The sequence below is a fragment of the Salmo trutta genome, chromosome 7 (genome assembly GCF_901001165.1).
Source record: "Salmo trutta chromosome 7, fSalTru1.1, whole genome shotgun sequence".
Lineage (NCBI taxonomy): Eukaryota > Metazoa > Chordata > Actinopteri > Salmoniformes > Salmonidae > Salmo > Salmo trutta.
The window spans coordinates 46,838,216-46,863,932 of record NC_042963.1 but is presented as its reverse complement, the minus strand read 5'-3'; the positions used below and the strand labels follow the sequence as shown (position 1 = coordinate 46,863,932).

At 43.9% G+C, this 25,717-nt stretch overlaps 1 protein-coding gene across 1 annotated transcript in view; it reads left to right on the top strand.

The window, feature by feature from the left end:
• Positions 1 to 25,294, top strand: part of LOC115197540 (cystic fibrosis transmembrane conductance regulator) — an 80,800-nt gene extending 55,506 nt beyond the window's left edge. The window contains exons 22-29 of the mRNA XM_029759175.1: positions 3,574 to 3,801; positions 4,938 to 5,038; positions 7,387 to 7,611; positions 8,834 to 8,989; positions 11,559 to 11,648; positions 14,159 to 14,331; positions 15,856 to 15,961; positions 24,066 to 25,294. Coding sequence (XP_029615035.1) covers positions 3,574 to 3,801; positions 4,938 to 5,038; positions 7,387 to 7,611; positions 8,834 to 8,989; positions 11,559 to 11,648; positions 14,159 to 14,331; positions 15,856 to 15,961; positions 24,066 to 24,281 — 1,295 coding nt within the window. The 3' untranslated portion in view covers positions 24,282 to 25,294. The remainder of the gene's footprint in view (positions 1 to 3,573; positions 3,802 to 4,937; positions 5,039 to 7,386; positions 7,612 to 8,833; positions 8,990 to 11,558; positions 11,649 to 14,158; positions 14,332 to 15,855; positions 15,962 to 24,065) is intronic.
• The last annotated feature ends 423 nt before the right edge of the window (positions 25,295 to 25,717 follow it).

Sequence of the window (25,717 nt, the reverse complement as noted above, 5' to 3'; positions counted from 1 at the left end):
ACACACGACTGGACAAAACACATACCTTCTCTATCACTGTTCCCCCCTGGACAAAGCACACACACTGTCCACAACAGGCCAAAACACACACACTGTCCTCAACAGGCCCAAACACACACACTGTCCTCAACAGGCCAAAACACACACACTGTCCTCAACAGGCCAAATCACACACACTGTCCACAACAGGCCAAAACGCACAAACTGTCCTCAACAGGCCAAAACACACACACTGTCCTCAACAGGCCAAAACACACAACCTGTCCTCAACAGGCCCAAACACACACACTGTCCTCAACAGGCCAAAACACACACACTGTCCTCAACAGGCCAAAACACACACACTGTCCTCAACAGGCCAAAACACACACACTGTCCACAACACGCCAAAACACACACACTGTCCTCAACAGGCCAAAACATACACATTGTCCTCAACAGGCCAAAACACACACATTGTCCACAACAGGCCAAAACACACACACTGTCCACAACAGGCCAACACACACACACTGTCCACAACAGGCCAAAACACACACACTGTCCACAACAGGCCAACACACACACACTGTCCTCAACAGGCCAAAACACACACACTGTCCTCAACAGGCCAAAACACACACACTGTCCACAACAGGCCAACACACACACACTGTCCTCAACAGGCCAAAACACACACACTGTCCTCAACAGGCCAAAACACACACACTGTCCTCAACAGGCCAAAACACACACACTGTCCTCAACAGGCCCAAACACACACACTGTCCTCAACAGGCCAAAACACACACACTGTCCACAACAGGCCAACACACACACACTGTCCTCAACAGGCCAAAACACACACACTGTCCTCAACAGGCCAAAACACACACACTGTCCTCAACAGGCCAAAACACACACACTGTCCTCAACAGGCCAAAACACACACACACTGTCCTCAACAGGCCAAAACACACACACTGTCCTCAACAGGCCAAATCACACACACTGTCCACAACAGGCCAAAACACACACACTGTCCTCAACAGGCCAAAACACACACACTGTCCTCAACAGGCCAAAACACACACACTCTCTTGTTGTATGTTGCTCTTGTTCTAAATTTGTCCTTTATTGGTGCAGAGACCCTTAAAGATCCATATAAATCCACCTAAATTCATATAATACCCCTTAGAGAGACAGTTTCACTCACCTGCCTGTGATCAGAGTAGATAAACTGTCAGGTTTATTTCTTCCTTCCTTTCATTCATTTTCCTGCCTGTCTCTCTGTGTGTCAGACTGTAGTAAGAGATACATGAGAAACATCACGGTTCATCTCACAACAAGAGAGACTTGGTTTTACGGTGGCCTGAGAAAATATACTCTCTATTGTTGTGATACTGTCTGGTGCACTTCTATTTTAGATTTCTTCAACTCCTCGCATAACAATGCCCTTCTGAAACAACAACTCCGATGTTTTCCTGTTTTAATGTCACATGCTCAAGTACAGTGAAATGCCTTTCTTACAAGCTCTAAACCCAACAATGCAGTAATCAATATCAATGTAATACTAAAAATAACAAGGTAGAACAAAAACCCACAAGATATAACATTAAGAAATAAGAAGAACACAATAAAGTAAGTAAACATACTATATACAGGCTCAGTTCCAGTAGCATATTTACAATGTGCAGGGATACTGGATCGATAGAGGTAGATATGTATAGGGGTAAGGTACTATATACAGGCTCAGTTCCAGTACCATATTTACAATGTGCAGGGATACTAGATCGATAGAGGTAGATATGTAGAGGGGTAAGGTGACTAGGTATCAGGATATATGATAAACAGAGTAGCAGCAGCGTATATGATGATTGTATGTGAGTGGGTGTAGAGTCACTATAAATGTATGTGCGTATTATGTGTGTGTGTGAGTAAATGATGTGAGTGTTTGTATGCAGGTTGGAATAACAGTGTGAGTAGTGTGTAGGGTTCTGTGAGGTCTTATTGCATGGTGATAGAAGCTGTTCCGGAGTATGTTGGTGTCAGACTTGATGCACCAGTACCGCTTGCCTTGAGGAAGCAGAGAGAACAGTCTTTGGCTTGGGTGGTTGGTCTTTCCTATCACACCACCTGAATTAAGTGGCGTACTATAAGTCAGGGTTGGGGCCAGGATGTGAATTTAAATTCCATCAACAAGTTGACATCACCCGTTAGCTACGTACATTTTGGTCAAGAAGTACCTAGATGTTATGTCGGACATCCTGTGAGTGATTTACTAATGCTTCTGTGTTCCTCTTCTCTCCCCGCTTTCTACCTTCTCTCCCTCCATTCCACCCTCTCTCCCTCCATTCCACCCTCTCTCCCTCCATTCCACCCTCTCTCCCTCCATTCCAACCTCTCTCCCTCCATTCCAACCTCTCTCCCTCCATTCTAACCTCTCTCCCTCCATTCCAACCTCTCTCCCTCCATTCCAACCTCTCTCCCTCCATTCCAACCTCTCTCCCTCATTCCACCCTCTCTCCCTCCATTCCACCCTCTCTCCCTCCATTCCACCCTCTCTCCCTCCATTCTAACCTCTCTCCCTCCATTCCACCCTCTCTCCCTCCATTCTACCCTCTCTCCCTCCATTCCACCCTCTCTCCCTCCATTCCACCCTCTCTCCCTCCATTCCACCCTCTCTCCCTCCATTCCAACCTCTCTCCCTCCATTCTAACCTCTCTCCCTCCATTCCAACCTCTCCCTCCATTCCACCCTCTCTCCCTCCATTCCACCCTCTCTCCCTCCATTCCAACCTCTCTCCCTCCATTCTAACCTCTCTCCCTCCATTCCACCCTCTCTCCCTCCATTCCACCCTCTCTCCCTCCATTCCAACCTCTCTCCCTCCATTCCACCCTCTCTCCCTCCATTCCAACCTCTCTCCCTCCATTCTAACCTCTCTCCCTCCATTCTACCCTCTCTCCCTCCATTCCACCCTCTCTCCCTCCATTCCACCCTCTCTCCCTCCATTCCAACCTCTCTCCCTCCATTCCAACCTCTCTCTCTCCCTCCATTCCACCCTCTCTCCCTCCATTCCAACCTCTCTCCCTCCATTCCACCCTCTCTCCCTCCATTCCAACCTCTCTCCCTCCATTCTAACCTCTCTCCCTCCATTCTACCCTCTCTCCCTCCATTCCACCCTCTCTCCCTCCATTCCACCCTCTCTCCCTCCATTCCAACCTCTCTCCCTCCATTCCAACCTCTCTCTCTCCCTCCATTCCACCCTCTCTCCCTCCATTCCAACCTCTCTCCCTCCATTCCACCCTCTCTCCCTCCATTCCAACCTCTCTCCCTCCATTCTAACCTCTCTCCCTCCATTCTACCCTCTCTCCCTCCATTCCACCCTCTCTCCCTCCATTCCACCCTCTCTCCCTCCATTCCAACCTCTCTCCCTCCATTCCAACCTATCTCCCTCCATTCCACCCTCTGTCCCTCCATTTCTCTCTACTTGCCTCTCCTCTTTGTCGCTCTCCCTTTTTGCTCAAATGTTTTCTTCCTCTGCTCACTCTCTTAATATCTCTCTTTCTCTTTCTGTCTTTCCCCTCCTCCCAGCCCGAAGCCCTATCTTCTCTCACCTCATAATCTCTCTAAAGGGTCTGTGGACCATCCGTGCGTTTGGACGTCAGTGCTACTTTGAGACGTTGTTCCACAAGGCCCTGAACACCCACACAGCCATATGGTTCCACTACCTCTCCACGCTGCGATGGTTCCTCTTCCGCTGTGACATCATCTTCGTCTTCTTCTTCAGCGCCGCAGCCTTCATTGCCGTGGGAACCAACCGTGAGTGATGGACGGACAGACAGACACACTTAATATTATTAGGCTATTTCCAATACAGCATTTAATTGAAAAGTAGATTGGCATATTACAGATGCCGACTGCGTTGCATATTTACTTTAGGCCTGAGTAAGTTGTTCCTGCCTTCTCATGGACAACGTAGAAAAGATCTTTGTGTGAAATAGAGAATCTCTCAATGGGCCACAGTGTTTATGTTGGTAGTGAATCTAGGGGTAATTTTACAGACCATTGAATACCTGTGTGTTTGTGTGTGTGTATAATAACAAGGGGTTGCAGTGACGTATGCTATGACGTGTGTGTGTGTGTGTGTGTGTGTGTGTGTGTGTGTGTGTGTGTGTGTGTGTGTGTGTGTGTGTGTGTGTGTGTGTGTGTGTGTGTGTGTGTGTGTGCGTGTTTAACTATACTTCTGGGGACCAGAATAGTAAACTAACAAGTAGGTTTAGGGTTAAGGTTAGAATTAGGGTTAGGGTTAGAATTAGGGTTAGGGTTAGAATTATGTTAAGGGTTAGGAGCTAGGGTTAGTTTTAGGGTTAGGAGCTAGGGTTAGGTTTGGGGTTAAGAGCTAGGATTAGGTTTAGGGATAGAAGTTAGGGTTAGGAGCTAGGGTTAGGTTTAGGGTTAGGAGCTAGGGTTAGGTTTAGGGTTAAGAGCTAGGGTTAGGTTTAGGGTTAGGAGCTAGGGTTAAGTTTAGGGTTAAGAGCTAGGGTTAGGTTTAGGGTTAGAAGCTAGGGTTTGTTTTAGGGTTAAGAGCTAGTGTTAGGTTTAGGGTTAGAAGCTAGGGTTTGGTTTAGGGTTAAGAGCTAGGGTTAGGTTTAGGGTTAAGAGCTAGGGTTAGGTTTAGGTTTAGGGTTAGAAGCTAGGGGTTGTTTTAGGGTTAAGAGCTAGGTTTAGGTTTAGGGTTAGAAGCTAGGGTTAGGTTTAGGGTTAAGATTAGGTTTTGGGGTTAAGGTTAGGGTTAGGGTTGTGGTTAGGGTAAGAGTATGGTTTAGGGTTAGGGCTTAGGGAAAATAGGATTTTGACCACAAGGTTAACCACAAGGTTAACTGTACAAGACCATGTGTGTGTGTGTGTGCTAGCGCGTGTGTGCCCACTGATAATGTGATGTGTGTGTTCCACAGAGGACAAGCCAGGGGAGATTGGCATCATCGTGGCCTTAGCCATGCTTATCCTTGGTACGTTCCAATGGGCTGTCATCACCAGCATCACTGTGGATGGACTGGTATGTAAACACACAGTTTTGATCAATCACGGTAGATAGACTTCTATTTGCATTCACATACCACATTACCAGTAGGCAGTTATCAGTTTCACACATACAAACATGCACAACACACTCACACAAATATGAATCTCACTAACCTTTTACACTCAGTTGAATTGGCCTATATGGATAGAGATACATTGAAATGTTTCTTACAGAAGAAATTAGAAAAGCATAACCATTGTAGAAATTGAAAGGGAACAGTTTGGAGATTAATGGAAAATGATTAGACCAAAGTTGAGGACACAACAGTTCACCTGACACAAGACTGAATCCAGGACTGAATCCTATTGATTATATGTGCATTTTACATTTACTGTACTTTTTGACACATTTGTTGAGAACAAAATCTGAAAATACTCTAGATACATTCCATAACATGATAAGAATATTCCTGGAAAATGTGTGGTAGGTGAAACATAAGACAACAAAATTACAAGAGTTTGAGAGAGAAAGCTAAATATGTGTATGCAATCAATAATATTTAGTTTTATTTTAATTTGATTTGAGGACTAACTGGTGCACTTTTATGACTCAAAGAAGGGTCTTCAATTCTAGGTGCTTTTCTGAGCTCACCTAGCTGTGCCGTTGAAGAGCTAGAGAAAGCACACTTGTAGTTGTTTTGTTTGGAACACAAAATGTGATGGCACCCCCGCCATCACACAATTACCGTTGTTGTTTACGAAATCCCAAAATGGCCCTTTCTAAATCGCAATCTGGGTCAGGTGGGCGTCATTTGAAAGCTTGTTCTATTGCCAACATGACTAGTTATAAAATAAGATCTTGCAGTGTGATCTTGCAGTGTTAGGGTTTCACACGGCAATTCAGAGAAACAGATCGTAATTCTAGTGCGCATAGAAAGGAGACCTGAGCTCAGTCAGGTGTGTGTTCTGCTGCAAATTTTCTTCACAATAGACAAACATAGGCTCATTCTGTTCAGAACAACTCAGGGTATGACGCCATGTCATCTTGTAACTGTACATCAAACATAGTGATCATAAACGTTGACACTATATGACATGAGTTTTATGATGTGGAAATGTGAAGTGCACATTTGGACTCCCGGGTGTTTGGTTTGCTTGTATGACATCAAAGTGCTATTTATTATAATCCTCAACATCTCATCTTTCAAAATACATTAAGTCCTCTTCACTTACAGCATTTCCTTCACTCAGACAAGAAAACCAAAATCGAAAGTTGCCCAATTAGCCGGAGGGATGGGGGAAACTTCTTGTCGTGTGCGGTGCTCAAGTTCAGAATGGCTGTCAGTCAAAACCCATAAAGCGCTGTGAAGCACAGAGACTGAGCTCTGATGTCATTTATAGCATGTTACTGTACAGCCACTAATGTTCCAATGTAGGCGCTTATCAGTGTCTAAATCTGCCATTTTCATCCTGTATACGGGTACGAGTGTAAAAGGCTACCTTTACTTGAGTGGGATACTCCACTTGTCTTGTGTGTTGTTTGGTAAGGTGTCAAAACATAGCATACTGTATATTCAGTTCACACACCCCAGTGTTGTTGTTGTGGACATGAGCTTTATTCAGGCTTAGGATTCTGAAAGAGCTTATCTGTCACGATGGTCGTAATAACATGCAGACCATAGCGCAGCGTGATATGGGTTCCACATGTTTATTGAATGAAACGCACAAAAACAATAAAGAACGAACGAAACGTGACGCAAATGAAGTGCTCACAGGCAACTACACATAAACAAAACAAGATCCCACAAAACACAGTGGGGAAATGGCTGCCTAAATATGATCCCCAATCAGAGACAACGATAAACGGCTGCCTCTGATTGGGAACCATACCAGGCCAACATAGACATAAAACAACCTAGATAACCCACCCTAGTCATACCCTGACCTAACCAACATAGAGAATTAAAGGCTCTCTATGGTCAGGGCGTGACATTATCACAGTGCAGGTCATTTTATTCTCCTTGTTTTGGAAAAATGAATCATTACTGCCAGACTGACTCATACTACTATACACTGATACTACTCACTAATGTGAGAATAGAGGGTATATATATATTAATATTAATAGCACAATTAACAAGTACGAGGGAGGTCACTACTCTAACATACCGTCACGGGTACAGTATTAGGTCACAAACTAACATTGACCCACTTACAGTATGAACTCACTTACTCCTTACACACACACACGTTTCACTCCCCCCCTTACACACATTCCCACAGGTTTCTACTCACTTATATTATCTCATGTCACACACACATAATGTATACACACACACCTACCCCTTCCTCACCTCTCTGTGGCCTCTTTTCCGTCTGCAGATGCGATCGGTAGATCGGGTCTTCAAGTTCATCGACTTGCCGCAGGAGGAGCCTAGACCCAGTGGTGGTGGTAAAGTCACAGACCTGGTCCTCGACAACCCCCACGCACAAGACTGCTGGCCCAATCAGGGCCACATGGATGTCCAGGGGCTGACTGTCAAGTATACAGAGGCTGGACGCTCTGTGCTGCAGAACCTGTCCTTCACCGTGGAAGCGGGCCAAAGTGTAGGTGGCGGAGATGGGGGCGGAAATGGGTGTGGAGATGGGGGTGGAGATGGAGTGGAGATGGGGTGGAGATGTTGTGGAGATGGGGTGGAGATGGAGTGGAGATGAGGGTGGAGATGAGGGTGGAGATGGGTGTGGAGATGGGTGTGGAGATGGAGTGGAGTGGAGATGAGGGTGGAGATGAGGGTGGAGATGGGTGTGGAGATGGGTGTGGAGATGGAGTGGAGATGGGTGTGGAGATGGAGTGGAGATGGGTGTGGAGATGTTGTGGAGATGGGGGTGGAGATGGGGGTGGAGATGGGGGTGGAGATGGGGGTGGAGATGTTGTGGAGATGGAGATGGAGGTGGAGTGGAGATGGGGGTGGAGATGTTGTGGAGATGGAGATGGAGGTGGAGTGGAGATGGGGGTGGAGATGTTGTGGAGATGCGGGTGTGTGTGTGCATGTGTGAGGCTGATGCTCCTACCCATATGTGGGGTCAACTCCCGCTCAGCCCAGTCAAAGCTCTTCTCTGTCCTGGCACTCCAATGGTGGAACATCAGGAGAACGAAGTCCCTGGCCATCTTCCGAAAATGTCACAAACCCTACATCTTAAAAAAAAAATAGACCTGCACTTCTTTTCAGACTAGCACTGACTTTGCTGCTAACATTTTTATTCAGGGAAAATGTACTTGCTATAAGTGCTACCTATTTTAAGATGAATGCACTACATGTCACTCTGGATAACAGTGTCTGCTAAATTACTACAATGTAAATGTAATGTAGTGGACGGCCTGTTCTGCCCTCAGGTGAACCGACTGTAGATTCATTCCTATCCGTCTGTTAAGAGTCTTGAGAGATAATTACAGAGAAAGAGCTCTCGGTAACGAGACCTGAGGGAGGCTAGCTCATTGGACCTAGATTAGCCATTAGCACTTTAACCTAGCCATTAGCACTTTTGCTTAGCCATTAGCTAAAGCTTCCTGCTAATGGCCTAATTGTCACTGACGCTCTGGGCCTGAGGGAGAGTAGAGGGTTTCTAGTTTCCCACAGTTCACAGTGTAGTGTTATGTTGTATGCTATGTAGCGTATAGTATCACGGTTGTCTCAAGATCTTTATTGAAAATGAGCAGGTTAATGGGAGAGAGCAGTGGGAGACCTGTAGGAAGACAATGGCTGTGTCTGGCTCGTGGAGATTTTGGGTACATATTCTTATCTCAGTGTACGTTTGTTGCTGTCCATAGGTGGGTGTGTTGGGGAGGACGGGCTCAGGGAAGAGCACCCTGCTCTCTGCCCTGCTGCGCCTGGCCTCTACAGATGGAGAGATCTCCATTGACGGGGTCTCCTGGAACTCTGTCACACTACAGACCTGGAGAAAAGCCTTCGGAGTGGTGCCACAGGTAAATATTTCCCCTCATGGGGTTACAAACAGCTCCCCTCAAGGACCTGAAAACAGCTCAACTATTGTACCATCAGTCCCTAGGGTTGTTACGGTGACAATATTACCGCCCATCAGTCCCTAGGGTTGTTACGGTGACAGTATTACTGCCCATCAGTCCCTAGGGTTGTTACGGTAACAGTATTACTGCCCATCAGTCCCTAGGGTTGTTACAGTGACAGTATCACTGCCCATCAGTCCCTAGGGTTGTTACGGTGACAGTATTACCGCCCATCAGTCCCTAGGGTTGTTACGGTGACAGTGTTACCGCCCATCAGTCCCTAGGGTTGTTACGGTGACAGTATTACTGCCCATCAGTCCCTAGGGTTGTTACGGTGACAGTATTACCGCCCATCAGTCCCTAGGGTTGTTACGGTGACAGTATTACCGCCCATCAGTCCCTAGGGTTGTTACAGTGACAGTATTACCGCCCATCAGTCCCTAGGGTTGTTACGGTGACAGTATTACTGCCCATCAGTCCCTAGCGTTGTTACGGTGACAGTATTACTGTCCATCAGTCCCTAGGGTTGTTACGGTGACAGTATTACTGCCCATCAGTCCCTAGGGTTGTTACGGTGACAGTATTACTGCCCATCAGTCCCTAGGGTTGTTACGGTGACAGTATTACCGCCCATCAGTCCCTAGGGTTGTTACGGTGACAGTATTACCGCCCATCAGTCCCTAGGGTTGTTACGGTGACAGTATTACCGCCCATCAGTCCCTAGGGTTGTTACGGTGACAGTATTACCGCCCATCAGTCCCTAGGGTTGTTACGGTGACAGTATTACCGCCCATCAGTCCCTAGGGTTGTTACGGTGACAGTATTACCGTCCATCAGTCCCTTGGGTTGTTACGGTGACAGTATTACCGCCCATCAGTCCCTAGGGTTGTTACGGTGACAGTATTACCGCCCATCAGTCCCTAGGGTTGTTACGGTAACAGTATTACCGCCATACCCGAGGTCACGACTCATGACCGCGGTCAAATTCCACGTTGAGACACGGTAACTAGGCCTACTCCAAAACTATGGTCTGTAAATGAATGGCACTGATTTCCGTTAGTAGCCTACCAAACTTGCTAATAGCCCTCAAGTCACTAATGGCCTGGTACTCAGCGCTCTATTGTCCATTAAATCACTCTGACATTAATGCAAATTCTATCGACAATCAAATCAAACACTTCATGTTTTAATTTTAATAATTGGAAGGACGAGGATAAAAGATGATAGGAGTTATAGGTCCCGTTCCCAAATGGACCCGATATGCATAAATAACATTTTAAAACATTCCATGTTGTCGTGGATCTTGTTTCAAGCTCAAAGCCAAACACAACGGCAGCCATTTGGATGCATGTTAAATGTGAGGCTAATAACTAGCTGGTTGATAAGCTGAATCAGGTCAGTAACCTCTTGAGGTTGGAGCAAAAACCGTCAGGAAGGTATCTCTCCAGGAACAGGGTTGGAGAGCCCTGGCATACGGCGTTTGAGCAGGATATTACCTGTTGTGCAGCGAGGGCCAGCTCCTTAAACAGCTGGTTGATGCGTGGAATGAAATAATTATATAAGCCCAGTAATTGCACAACATTTCTAAACTGCATGTAATCACGTGTGAAATCAGAGTTTGGATGGCCTCTATTAAAAAGAGGAGGATCCCAGCTTTCTATTGCTTGGCAAAAATATGTATTTCTCAAGAGCTAATATTAAGCACAGCTTTACAAGCTTTTCAACCGAAACAGCCTCAAATAGCATGAAAATTAACCACAGGAAAACGTCCTCAAATGCATACGGATTACATGTATTTTTTTCCCCTGCCCCTTGCAATGTCTGATTGATAGTGGCCCATTCTTGATCGAAACTAATTTCACTCATCAGTACTTTCAAGTACTGTTGATAACTCGATATTGGTCAACAAGTACAGTGTGGCTACAAAGAACAACTGTCACACAGCTCACCCTGAAAAACAAAACAACTCACACAGCTCACCCTAAAAAACAAAACAACTCACACAGCTCACCCTGAAAAACAAAACAACTCACACAGCTCACCCTGAAAAACAAAACAACTCACACAGCTCACCCTAAAAAACAAAACAACTCACACAGCTCACCCTGAAAAACAAAACAACTCACACAGCTCACCCTGAAAAACAAAACAACTCACACAGCTCACCCTGAAAAACAAAACAACTCACACAGCTCACCCTGAAAAACAAAACAACTCACACAGCTCACCCTGAAAAACAAAACAACTCACACAGCTCACCCTGAAAAACAAAACAACTCACACAGCTCACCCTAAAAAACAAAACAACTCACACAGCTCAACCTGAAAAACAAAACAACTCACACAGCTCACCCTGAAAAACAAAACAACTCACACAGCTCACCCTGAAAAACAAAACAACTCGCACAGCTCACCCTGAAAAACAAAACAACTCACACAGCTCACCCTGAAAAACAAAACAACTCACACAGCTCACCCTGAAAAACAAAACAACTCACACAGCTCCTCAATTTTCTCTTTTCTTTGACAGAAAATCTTCATCCTGACTGGAACGTTCCGTATGAACCTGGATCCGCACGCTTGCCACAGTGACGAGGAACTGTGGCGGGTGGCTGAGGAGGTGAGACGCAACGTTAACATTAGTCACACTGGTGTCTGGTCTAACCCTAAACCAAGTTTTATGCCCACATCCCGATTCAATCCTAACCCTAGCCTCAACCACAACCCTAACCCTAGCTTCATGTTCACATCCCGGTTTAACCCTAACCCTAGCCTCAACCACAACCCTAATCCTAGCTTCATGTCCACATCCCGGTTTAACCCTAACCCTACTCACAACCTTATTTTTGATATAAGGGAGGCTTTGTTAGCATTTACTACCCTTCCCTTAATGCACTTGATTTGTCCATATTAGCACTTAGAACTTTCTGAATTACAATACTTATTTATTATATATTTATTTAAGGGTCTATATATATATATATATATATATTGAGGTTTGGATTCTGTGGTGGTCTCTTCTCCCACCAAACAGGCCTTATATTGGGCTATATTTACACAGCTCCTGAACATGTACAGTAATGAGCTTCATGCATTTGGGCCTACCTGTGGCTATAAAATGCCATCTAGTGGCCAGTTATAAACACTACAGAGCACTCTTTTGATTCTGGCAGGAGTTTGGAGCGTTCTGTGAGACCCCCACCCATACACTCTTAACAGTTTGTAGAAGTGTTTTCTTTTAACTAGCGATTAATACAATTATTTGGTCAAGTTCCTATGTGCCTGTACACCCTGTCCCCCTTGTGGGTAACAGACCTCAGTCCCCTTACCTAACCCTCAACCCTAAACCTAGCTTCATATTCACATCCCGGTTTAAACCTAACCCTCAACCCTATCCCTAGCTTCATGTTCACATCCCGGTTTAACCCTAACCCTAGCTTCATGTTCACATCCCGGTTTAACTCTAACCCTAGCTTCATGTTCACATCCCGGTTTAACTCTAAACCTAGCTTCATGTTCACATCCCGGTTTAACTCTAATCCTAGCTTCATGTTCACATCCCGGTTTAACTCTAAACCTAGCTTCATGTTCACATCCCGGTTTAACCCATAACCTCAGCTTCATGTTCACATCCCGGTTTAACTCTAATCCTAGCTTCATGTTCACATCCCGGTTTAACCATAAACCTAGCTTCATGTTCACATCCCGGTTTAACTCTACCCCTAGCTTCATGTTCACATCCCGGTTTAACTCTAACCCTAGCTTCATGTTCACATCCCGGTTTAACCCTAACCCTAGCTTCATGTTCACATCCCGGTTTAACCCTAACCCTAGCTTCATGTTCACATCCAGGTTTAACTCTAACCCTAGCTTCATGTTCACATCCCGGTTTAACCCTAACCCTAGCTTCATGTTCACATCCCGGTTTAACCCTAAGCCTAGCTTCATGTTCACATCCCGGTTTAACTCTATACCTAGCTTCATGTTCACATCCCGGTTTAACCCTAACCCTAGCTTCATGTTCACATCCCGGTTTAACTCTAACCCTAGCTTCATGTTCACATCCCGGTTTAACCCTAACTCTAGCTTCATGTTCACATCCCGGTTTAACCCTAAACCTAGCTTCATGTTCACATCCCGGTTTAACTCTAATGCTAGCTTCATGTTCACATCCCGGTTTAACCCTAACCCTAGCTTCATGTTCACATCCCGGTTTAACTCTAACCCTAGCTTCATGTTCACATCCCGGTTTAACCCTAAACCTAGCTTCATGTTCACATCCCGGTTCAACCCTAAGCCTCAACCCTAACCCTAGTTTCACCTCCACGTCCCGGTTCAATCCTAAACCTAGCTTCACGTCCACATCCCGGTTCAACCCTAACTCTAACTGCCCTCTCTATCTCTTTGCCTATCAACTCTATCACTGTCCTCCTTCTCTCTTCACCTTTCTCCTCACTCACTCTGTCTGTCTGTTTGTCTGTGTGTCTGTCTGTACACTGCAGAGAGTGACACTGATCCCTTTCCTACCATACAGTAGTAACCTCATTCCAACATGCTATGCTGATGTTAAGGTGTTGCTGTGTACATGTGTGTGGAGCGGGGCACTGGCGGAGCCACCATAAACACACCATAGTGGTGCTTGTATAGCAAGCACAGCCAGGAGACTCACACGAAACTCCTTCTCTTGACTCTGACCATAGCTGATGTCATGTCTGATGTGGAGTTCAGGTTAGCACTATGTGTTTTGAAAGGTCCACCACCTTCATTTTTTGAAGGTTTGACGATCTATGATGTCATGTATAGGAGAGCAACATGACATCATAGATCGCCCATTGCACATACCGTATTTGTTTCAACTCCTTTAAAATGAAGGTGGTGGACCTTTCCAAACACATAGTATTAACCTGAACTCCACATCAGATTTAAATGACTCCACCCTCCATGTCACCTGATCTGTTCTGCCCTGCGAATGTCCCTTGTAGGGTATTTTGTCTTCTCATCAGGGGATACACACATACCACATATGAATCAATGAGTCGGTACATTTCATTGTTTGTTTGTTTGATTCATTCATTCATTCATTGACTGACTGATTTTTCCTGTTTTCCTGTTCTCCTATATGTCGTCCAGGTGGGTCTGAAGTCAGTGATAGAGCAGTTCCCAGACAAGCTGGACTTCCAGCTGGAGGACGGGGGTTATGTCCTGAGTAACGGACACAAGCAGCTCATGTGTTTGGCCCGCTCCATCCTTAGCAAGGCCCGCATACTGCTGCTGGACGAACCCAGCGCCTACCTCGACCCCATGTAAGAGGAAGGGAGGGAGGATGAGGAGGAGAGAGACGTGGGTGGTGTTGAGATGTGTGTGTGTTTGAGTGTCTCACTGCATGTGGTGACAATTCCAGGACTTACCGTAACTCTCATTGGCTGTGTGGGTACGTACAGTATGTAACCACACGTACCGACACAGGTCTTTACGCTAAATGGGGCCTGTAATGAGTGAATTAGTGGTTGCTGATGACGCTGGTCAACTTCAAACCTGCTGCTTTCATCTTAACCTCAGCAGGAAGTACACATTAGTGGGCTGAAGGGAGGAGTTTGTAGGGTGAGACTGGGAGGAATGTGTACGTAAAGGGAGATAGAGAGAGAGTGTGTGTTTTTGAATTTAATAGCACCCGCAAAACATCAGTCTCAATGTCAACAGTGAAGATGCGACTCCGGGATGCTGGCCTTCTAGGCGGAGTTCCTCTTTCCAGTGTCTGTGTTCTTTTGCCCATCTTAATCTTTTCTTTTTATTGACCAGTCTGAGATATGTTTTTTTCTTTGCAACTCTGCCTAGAAGGCCAGCATCCCGGAGTCGCCTCTTCACTGTTGACGTTGAGACGGTTGTTTTGTGTGTACTATTTAATGAAGCTGCCAGTTGAGGATTTGTGAGGTGTCTGTTTCTCAAACTAGACACCTTAATGTACTTGTCCTCTTGCTCAGTTGTACACCGGGGCCTCCCACTTCTCTTTATATTCTGGTTAGAGACAGTTTGCGCTGTTCTGTGAAGGGAGTAGTACACAGCGTTGTACGAGATCTTCAGTTTCTTGGCAATTTCTCGCATTGAATAGCCTTCATTTCTCAGAACAAGAATAGACTGATGAGTTTCAGAAGAAAGTTCTATGTTTCTTGCCATTTTGAGCCTGTAATCAAACCCACAAATGCTGATACTCCAGATACTCAACTAGTCTAAAGAAGGCCAGTTTTATTGCTTCTTTAATCAGAACAACAGTTTTCAGCTGTGCTAACATAATTGCAAAAGGGTTTTCTAATGATCAATTAGCCTTTAAAAATGATCAACTTGGATTAGCTAACACAACGTGCCATTGGAACACAGGAGTGATGGTTGCTGATAATGGGCTTCGGTACGCCTATGTAGATATTCCATAAAAAAATCTGCCGTTTCCAGCTACAATAGTCATTTACAACATTAACAATGTCTACACTGTATTTCTGATCAATTTTATGTTATTTTAATGGACAAAAAATTGGCTTTTCTTTCAAAAACAATGACATTTCTAAGTTACCCCAAACTTTTGAACGGTAGTGCCTGTGTGTGTGTGTCTGTGTGTGTGTGTGTGTCTGTGTGTGTGTGTGCGTGTGTGTGTGTGCGCATGCGCGCGTGTGTGTGATGTAGGCCTATCGTTAAACTCTGTGGTTCTTTTTTGTCTACTCTCTGGTTTGTGTATGATTGACAGAAGAACGTTGTCTAATGGTTGTGTAAAAATGTTTTTCTGGTTGACAGAACGTTGTCTAATGGTTGTGTAAAAATGTTTTTCTGGTTGACAGAACGTTGCAGGTCCTGAGGAAGACGCTGAAACAGTCTTTCTCCAACTGTACAGTCATACTGTCAGAACACAGAGTGGAACCACTGCTGGAGTGCCAGTCCTTCCTGGTTAGTACACACACACACACACACACACACACACACACACACACACACACACACACACACACACACACACACACACACACAAACACAGATCTATCCCCCTTTAAGCATGAGGTTTTCCCCTTCGTTACCCCCCCATCGCTTCCATTAAAATGCTTTAGTATTTCCCTGTTGGAGCTGAGAATAGAGCACCAATCACCAGCTAAATCATTTATCCTCCATTTTAGTGTAATTAAATTCTTCTATCAGGGCATCGCCATTTGTTAGCCTCAGAGTAAATCACTTATTTGATTAACAGTGTACCATGACATAGGGCAGGGGTATTCAACTCTTACCCTATGAGGTCTGGAGCCTGCTGGTTTTCTGTTCTACCTCATCATTAATTACATACATCTGGTGTGCCAGGTCTAAATCAGTTCCTGCTTAAAGGGAAACAATGAAAAAAAAGCTATGGAACTGGCTTCAAGGTCCAGAGTTGAGTTTGAGGGACGTAGGGCATGGTGTGGGCCGCATGCGTGTGTGTGTGTGTATGTTTGTTTGTTTGGGAAATATAAGTGACCTGTGTTTGTGTTCACAGAAGCAGAGAGCATGACAAGGCAGGCACAGTGACATACAATGCATTCGGAAAGTATTCAAACCTATTCACTTTTTCCACATTTGGTTTACTTTACAGCCTTATTCTAAAATTGCTTAAATAAAATATGTTCCTCATCAATCTACACACAATACCCCATAATGACAAAGCGACTTTTTTTAAATGTTTGCAAATGTATATTAAAAAAAATCCTTAAGTAAGTAATCAGACCCTTTGCTATGAGACTCCAAATTGAGTTCAGGTGCATCCTGTTTCCATTGATCATCCTTGAGATGTTTCTACAACTTGATTGGAGTCCACCTGTGGTAAATTAAATTGATTGGACATGATTTGGAAAGGCACACACCTGTCTATATAAGGTCCCACAGTTGACAGTGCATATCAGAGTAAAAACCAAGCCATGAGGTCGAAGGAATTGTCCGTAGAGCTCCGAGACAGGATTGTGTCGAGGCACAGATCTGGCGAAGGTTACCAAAAAATGTCTGCAGCATTGAAGGCCCCCAAGAACACAGTGGACTCCCTCATTCTTAAATGGAAGAAGTTTGGAACCACCAAGACTCTTCCTATAGCTGGCCGCCCCCGGCCAAACTGAGCAATCGGGGGAGAAAGGCCTTGGTCAGGGAGGTGACCAAGAACCCGATGGTCACTGACAGAGCTCCAGAGTTCCTCTGTGGAGATGGGAGAACCTTCCAGAAGGACAACCGTCTCTGTAGCACTCCACCAATCAGGCCTTTATGGTAGAGTGGCCAGACGGAAGCTGGCAGGAACTGGGAGACTTGTCAGGATCGAAAGAAAGATGAACGGAACAAAGTACAGAGAGATCCTTGATGAAAACCTGCTCCAGGGCGCTCTGGACCTCAGACTGGGGTGAAGGTTTACCTTCCAACAGGACAATGACCCTAAGCACACAGCCAAGACAACGCAGGAGTGGTTCGGGACAAGTCTCTGAATGTCCTTGAGTGGCCCAGCCAGAGCCAGGACTTGAACCCGATTGAACATCTCTGGAGAGACCTGAAAATAGCTGTGCAGTGACACTCCCCAGCCAACCTGACAGAGCTTCAGAGGATCTGCAGAGAAGAATGGGAGAAACTCCCCAAATACAGGTGTGCCAAGCTTGAAGCGTCATTCCCAAGAAGACTTCGCTGTAATCGCTGCCAAAAGTGCTTCAACAGAGTACTGAGTAAAGGGTCTGAATACTTATGTAAATGTGATATTTCAATTGTTGTTTTTGTATACATTTGCAAAAATTTCACAAAACAAATGTTTGCTTTTTCATTATGGGGTATTGTGTGTAGAATGATGATGAGGGAAAAAGCTATTTAATCCATTATAGAATAAGGCTGTAACGTAACAAAATGTGTAAAAAGTGAAGATGTCTGAATACTTTCTGAATGCACTGTAAGACATGATGCTGGGTGTTTGACACTGAAACATTTTTACACTCTCCCTGCATTACACAACAAGCATTATTCATTCTCCCTGCATTACACAACTAGTGTGGTCATTTTAGCCCTTCACTGTACCACATTGGCAGCAGTTTTACTGTTTTACTTTCACTGTCTAACCTAGGGTGAAAGTATGCGGTATGGCCCGGTACCATGTCACGGAAAAATAAATAGTGGGGGTACGCTGTACCTGTAAAAGGTGAGCCTATCACAATTAATACAACATGCCCAAAATCGATAAGCTATTACACCATTACTGAATGTCAGCTGCATGAAAAATGAGTGAATTGACTGGAATACGTTCCAAATTGCAAATGTACGTTCCCTTACTAGACGTCCGCGAATGTTTGTAAAATTCCGTGCACCGGGGCCATATCTTCCGGGAAGTCATGGAACGAAGTCTCTCGGACATTCGGTTTCCGTTGTATAAAATTTTCACATTTTTGTCATTTTTCCGCTGTCCCGGAAAATACCACCAGATGGCAAATGTAATCTTATTGCAAATGTACAAAACATCACCAATCACGACGTGGCTGTTTCTCCTAAACGGAAAATACTTTGAAAACGAAACTTGGTGAGCATAGGTTTGGCATAATGGGCAGTTGACCCCGAACAAGATGGTGTCGAGGCCTCAATGCTTTTTGAGTTAAGGCCATTTTTCTGGGATTAAAGGTCAAAAACTAAAGTAGAGCGCTAATTTGACCGCTTCACATCAAAGTACATGAACCTACGGTGTCAGGAAAAAAATAACCAGACATTTATCTATCGTAATTTAAGAGAAATCGTACAATGTACAATTGGTGATGTTAAAAAAATGCCAGTTGCAGCGTGTTCAGACGAATCCGTTAAGGCGGGTTTCGGAGCTCTGCGAGATTTCTGTGATTTTCTGAAATAACACACACTCATTCAACCCTCTGTAAATAAGTCAGTTCTTCCTGTGTCAACTGGAAGTGCCTTAAAATGGTGTCATGGGGCTGTTTCGAAGGGTTAAAAAGGTCAGATCTTCAAAACTTCATATGTGTGATTAGGCAACCCTCATGAACTGTAAATCAGTAATTTCTCCCAACAGATGTCAAAGAAAAGCTCTCTCACACACACAGCAAGGATGGAGTGACACAGTGCGGGGCTTAAAGACACACAGAGCCTGCAACGGCATTACCATAATCTCTAGGCTGTGCCGAGTTCAACGAGATGCCCCACTTGACCGTAGCTCGCTCGGTGAAGCCTGGCCCTAAATTTCAGGTGCTTTTGGGTGACAGCGGGAGAATCATTAGGGTTAGAAGCACAATTCGACCTCAGGAACGTTCCTGAGGTCCTCCCGATCTGTGCAAGCCTAACCTTGACCATGTGGCATTAACACTTAACAGTGAAAAGAAGGTGTTTACATCCAGTTTGCAATGACTTCTCTCCCCATAGGAATACATTGCCTGCTCCCCTAAATTCAACCTGAAGCCTATGTGGGTTATGAATGCCATATGAACCTGTCTTCGATGACAATTCATCAGGCCACTGTGAGGTCTACCTGTGTTGATTCTAAGTTTCCTGGAGCAACCGGATGTGGTTAAAATCACCCTAAAAGTGTTTTTCCATACCCAACCTGCAGTTTGTGATAAATAGTGCAACCCTGTGTAAATCAGTCAGTTCTGTAAAAGCCTACCCCAATGAGGATATGTGTTTACTTTTAGCTTCCTGTGCCAACTGGAAGTGCCTTAAATTGGGGTCACAGTGGCTGTTTTAAAAAAATCTGATCTTTCCAAAACGTCATACGTGTGATTAGGCAACCCTCAGGAACTGTAAATCAGTCATTTATTCCATCAGATTTCCAAGAAAAACTCACACACACACACACACACACAGCAAGGATGGAGTGACAGTGTTGGGCTTAGAGACACACAGAGCCTGCAATAGTTACCTTTGTTCGAACTGTCAAAGAACCGTCAGACCTAGAGCTCTGAAACTTTAGAAACCTGTTCTAGAGCTTAAGTCGATAGTGCGTGGTATGTGGCTCTAGAAGGTTCTCAGACCGAGAAACAGCCTCGTACATTTGCAATAACAGCAATTCATTTTGACATCACGAAAATGACAACAATTAGAAAAGTCCCAGAGTCGCAAGACTAGGTGCATTGAAACCGCCTCGGCCCATAGGGACGAACCCTAAAGTTTCTGTCCGATAGCTCATTCAAGGACCCCGTAGAAACGCCCGGAAAATGTGGATTTTCAGCACCAATTAAGGTTGCTGCTCAGGCTCCAAATGACCTATCAAGCCGAAACTTGGGTTTCGGGGTCGCCTCAGCTAGCCCTACACATAATGTCAGAACTGGACCCGCAGCTAGAACGTAACTACGTGTTTTATGTTTTTATTATGGTTTAAACAGAAGGCGCTGTGAATTTTGGGCATTCTGAAATCAACACCAACGAGCGATGGAGAGGAACCAGAATCACTGCCCGGCCATCGCGAGTTCATCGGGCCAATCAATTTTGCATTTCTGTAGTATTTTTGAGCATGTCAAATTTGTGATGCTAAATGCCCATTGAAACATATTGCAAATGGACAGTACATTTGCAATAAGATTCAACAGTGAGAAAACATCACCAAATGGACATGATAAAATCAACACAACGAGCGATGGAGAGGAACCACTATCGCTGCTCGGCCATCCTGAGTTCATCGGGCCAGTCAATTTTGCATTTCTGCAGTATTTTTGAGCATGTCAAATTCGTGATGCTAAATGCCCATTGAAACATATTGCAAATGGACAGTACATTTGCAAAAAGATTCAACTGTGAAAAAACATCACCAAATGGAGACGTGATGAAATCAACACAACGAGCGATGGCGAGGAACCACTATCACTGCCCGGCCATCCCAAGTTCATCAGGCCAGTCAATTTAGTATTTCTGCAGTATTTTTGAGCATGTCAAATTCCTGATGGTAAATGCCCATTGAAACATATTGCAAATGGACAGCCATGCGCCTGGTGATTGGAACGCGTTACCAGGAGCACATTTTTAAAATTGTTGTTAATGCCTTTAGGGGGGTGCAAGGGGTCTATGGTTGGGTAGGGAGCACCCCCCCACCCGTGCCCATCCAATATGGGCACTGGTCATTTTGGACGTTTTTCAAAAAATGGTTAAAAAACAACAGAGTCCCACTTCTCCCTCATCATACATGACAAATAGACCATCTAGGTTGCTTAACATAGTGCTATATATCATTTGGGCCGTATAAATGCCAAACATCCTGATTTGGCACTTTCAATACTTTCATATTGCATTTGGACATTTCTTATGGCATTTGGCAAAAAAAGTGACTTTTGACTTCCTATGATATCATATTGCAAATGGACAAAACATCCTGATTTGGCACATTCAATACTTTCATATTACATTTGGACATTTCTTATTGCATTTGGCAATGGTTCACTGACTTTGACTTGGACTTTTGACTTCCTGTGAAATCATATTGCAAATGGACAAAACATATGCCTTATGGACAAGTAAAAAATAAAAATGCTGACAATAAAATATGACAAAAGTATGTTCAGTTTTTATACATGTGTAATTGACAGAAAAATCGAAAGAATTTTGAAGAACGGTCCAGAAAGCACTTTTTTAAGGGGGTGATACGTTTTTGAATTTTTTTTCACATTTTCAAGATTTTACTCTTGGGTCTTGACTTGTGTTACATTTTCAATAAGAAATGGACAAAACATCCTGATTTGGCACTTTCAACACTTTCATATTGTAACGACCGTCGTTGGTGGAAAGAGGAGACCAAGGTGCAGCGGAGGATGTGTTCATCATGAGACTTTTAATAGACCGAATTGAACACTAATAACAAAACACGAAAAGAAACGACAGCCAACAGTTCTGTCAGGAACTACACTAAACAGAAAACAATCCCCCACAAAACCCAAAGGGAAAACAGGCTCCTTATGTGTGACTCCCAATCAGCAACAATGAACTTCAGCTGTGCCTGATTGGGAGCCACACACGGCCCAAAACAAAGAAATACAAAAACATAGAAAAATGAACAAAGAACGCTCACCCAATGTAACACCCTGGCCTAACCAAAATAAAGAACAAAAAACCCCTCTCTATGGCCAGGGCGTTACACATATTGCATTTGGACATTTCTTATTGTATTTGGCAATGGTTCACTGACTTTTGACTTGGACTTTTGACTTCTTATGAAATCATATTGCAAATGGACAAAACATATGCGTTATGGACAAGTAAAATAAAATAAAAAAATATGACAATAAAATATGACAAAAGTATGTTCATACAGTTCTTATACATGTGTAATTGACCAAAAAATTGAAAGAATTTCCAAAAACGGTCCAGAAAGCACTTTTATAAGGGGGTGGTACGTTTTTGATTTTCTTTTCACATTTTCAAAGTTTTACTCTTGGGTCTTGACTTGTGTTACATTTGCAATAAGAAAATTTACGGTGGAGCGTGCTCGCCATCTATTGGATTTTTGCTGTGTGACACTTGACATTTGCAATATGGCATTTGCAATCAGTTTTGAATGAAACGACGTCCATTTGAGTGGTATTGTACATCGTGTATATGTTTCGTACGGTGCCAATAAGATCTCATTCATTTTTATCCATTTCAGGGGGGTGTTCCCTTACATTTTGTCAAGGCCGAGACCGAGTCGCCTGTGGACACACTGGATGCATCAATTCAAGTGTAAACCTAAACCGAATGACCCTTTTAGCATGTACATTTTGGTGGGCAAACTCCCCCCATTTTCTTTTGATGAATGCCAGAAAAGCCAGTACACAACACAACACTAAACAATACATTAATTGGACTATAATGGTGACAAACGGTGCCCACAAACTGTTAGGGCCTACATAAAGCTGCCCCAACAGCAGAGTCCCAAAACCTTACCACTTCTACACCTGGCTTTCAGCGGACCCTTGTCTGGCAGCGAAACAGTTCATTCAGCCTCATTTACTGCCTTTATAAAAAACATAGCCGATATGGCTGACTTTCTTAAACAAATGTGGTTCCTAGTGACAATTGAATTGTACAAACAATGGCATAAGGGGACAACGAGTGGATAAGAGGCAATTCGTAATTTCGATTAAGACAATGAGCGAGCTAGGACGGACGTAGTCAATATAGCTATTTGTTCACCACTTTTTAAATGTACAGCGACAGAATTCAGAACATGGGCCATTCTTACAGTATTCTCCCTGTACACCAATGCAGAACCATAGGATAAATAAATGGATATAAGCAGACAATGAAAGCTCCTACAATATTCAATGATGACATTTCTTTAAAACAGGCTATGGGCTACATGTGCACCACCAAGTCAGAACAGTAGGCTAAATTATGAAGGGAAAAAGGACCAAATTATTAGGGTGAGCAATTTGGTCAATTCTCGCTGCAAATACCAAAATAGATGATTGTTGAGATGCGACTGTTGGTGTAAGCAGAAAGACCCAGCCAGGCATATCACAATATTTAAAAATACAATCGCGTAAAAACTGTTTGGAAAGCAAATGGCTATTGCTATAAAGAGATAACAATGAAAAGACTCCAATCAGTCTTTTAGTTAAAAAAGTATTAATTTAGGCTAATTGAGCGAACTGTATCCTAGTATCTTATTGGCACCAGTGGAGAGCATCGTCCATATCCGGTAGGCCGTCATTGTAAATAAATATTTGTTCTTAACTGACTTGCCTAGTTAAATAAATAAATATCCCGGTGAGTGTGCATATTCACTGTCTTTATCATTGGGTCAGTGCCACTTTTGTTTGTTTTGGGACAATCATTTCCTCCTCCAGGTTAGATGGACGTCATATTGTATTTGTATCTCCCCTTTTCGTAAGGCAATTATACGGATCAGACAACATCTTTTTTTATTGATATGTTTGTCAGTGTCAGCAGCGTAGGCTACCCTGTTATTTTTGTAGTATAAAAAAATGCATGCAAGAACTTGGGTGTCCTGTACCTGTAAAAAATGAAATCTACTTTCACCCCTGGTCTAACCCATGTAGCCATTGGAACCTACCAACTCATCCCCCCCTCCCTCCCTCCCCTCCAGATGATCGAGGGCAGTTCTATGAAGCGGTATGACTCCATTCAGAAGCTTCTGAACGAGACCAGCCACCTGAAGCAGGCCATAAGTGCTGCTGAGCGCCTCAAACTCTTCCCCCTGCACCGCCTCAACTCCAGCAAGCGACCGCCTCAATCCCAGCAGCCCAAGATCACCGCCCTGCAAGAGGAGGCTGAGGACGAGGTCCAAGACACACGTCTGTAAGGAGGAGCACCGGATTAACTGGACGACATTTTGTCTTCTGAAATGCTCTTTCTCAATTTAACTTTCCTAGTTTCCTTGCATCCTCTCTCCTCGACTCCTTTTCAAAACACATTGGAGAAGTAGGCCTGGGAGGAGGGATCTTGGACCTTGTCCTCCAATATGGTTGAGATGGTGATAAGGAGATAGGATGTAAGGAGTTCTGAAAATACAAACTGAGAAAGAGCCAAGTTCCCTTTAGTGTATATGATAACAGTGTGAATGTGAGATGTGGTCTGTCCCTTTCTTTGGCGGGTCCTTATTGGTACAGGTATGGCTCTGTTCAATCAAAAACGCTGTCCAGGTGTTTCCAGAGGGAGGTTTTGTTGAACTTTAATAACATTGGGATGCCAGTTTTGTTTGAATATAAGCCCATACCTTTTGGCCAAGATTGTAAAAAGTATAGGGTCCCTAACCCCATTGGAAAGCTGCCTGTAAATACAGAGTAGGATGAAGTTGCCCACAGACACTGATCTGAGTTTTATGTTTCCCTCCCAATGCTTAAGGTTAGTGCCTCAGGGCAACTTATATTCAAAGCTCTAAATACACAAAACAGGAATGAGAATGATGGGTGATGCTATGGACAAGTGATTAACCTGAAGTAGCCTTATTTCTTCTATTTGTATGCACTTTAAAGAAACCTGAGGTACTCTTTAGTTTTTCATGGTGGCCTGGTGGGTTAATAGCAAGGAAAATAAATGATCAAATGCAAAAAAAGAAAGAAAAAAGAAACCCGCTTTTTTAAATGTGATTTGTCAAGCTCCCTCTTTGTTACTGTGGTTACTGGTCAGACTGAATTTTAACTGTGACAATGGCAGATTTTTTTACAGTGTAAATGAAAAAACAAAAGCTATTTCTTATTCATAGGAAAGGGACACACATGTCCAAAAATGTATAAATGACGTGTTTTGTTTTCCAGAATCAAGAATATTTTGTTTTCAATTGATTATATTTCCATTAAAACGATTTTTTTTTAAGTTTGTGAGTGGTCATTGGTAAGACAGTGTTTTTCTTCTGGTCCTGGATACCCTCTGGCCTGTTTTATATCTGGTTCTAACTTGCGCCATTTGTCCTGATCTTGCGCCATTCTGATTGTGCCCATATTTTTTAGACCGGTGTAGACAATCAAAAGACACATTGTGATCCGATCGGGATCAGATCATCCTGCCCACCTCCGGATGTAGTCAGATACACATTGTGTCTGGATATCTTACAAGTGTAGATAGATCTGGACAGAGAAACCATTTAAATCATAGTTATTCCACTATCTAAAGTAAATGACAGGTGGCACTATTGATTGATTACATCAATATGAGTCTTACAATGAATCAATATTATTTTGAAAGAATAGCTGTGAAATTTGAATAAAGGAAGGGACCAGGATATCTGGTCACAATGCA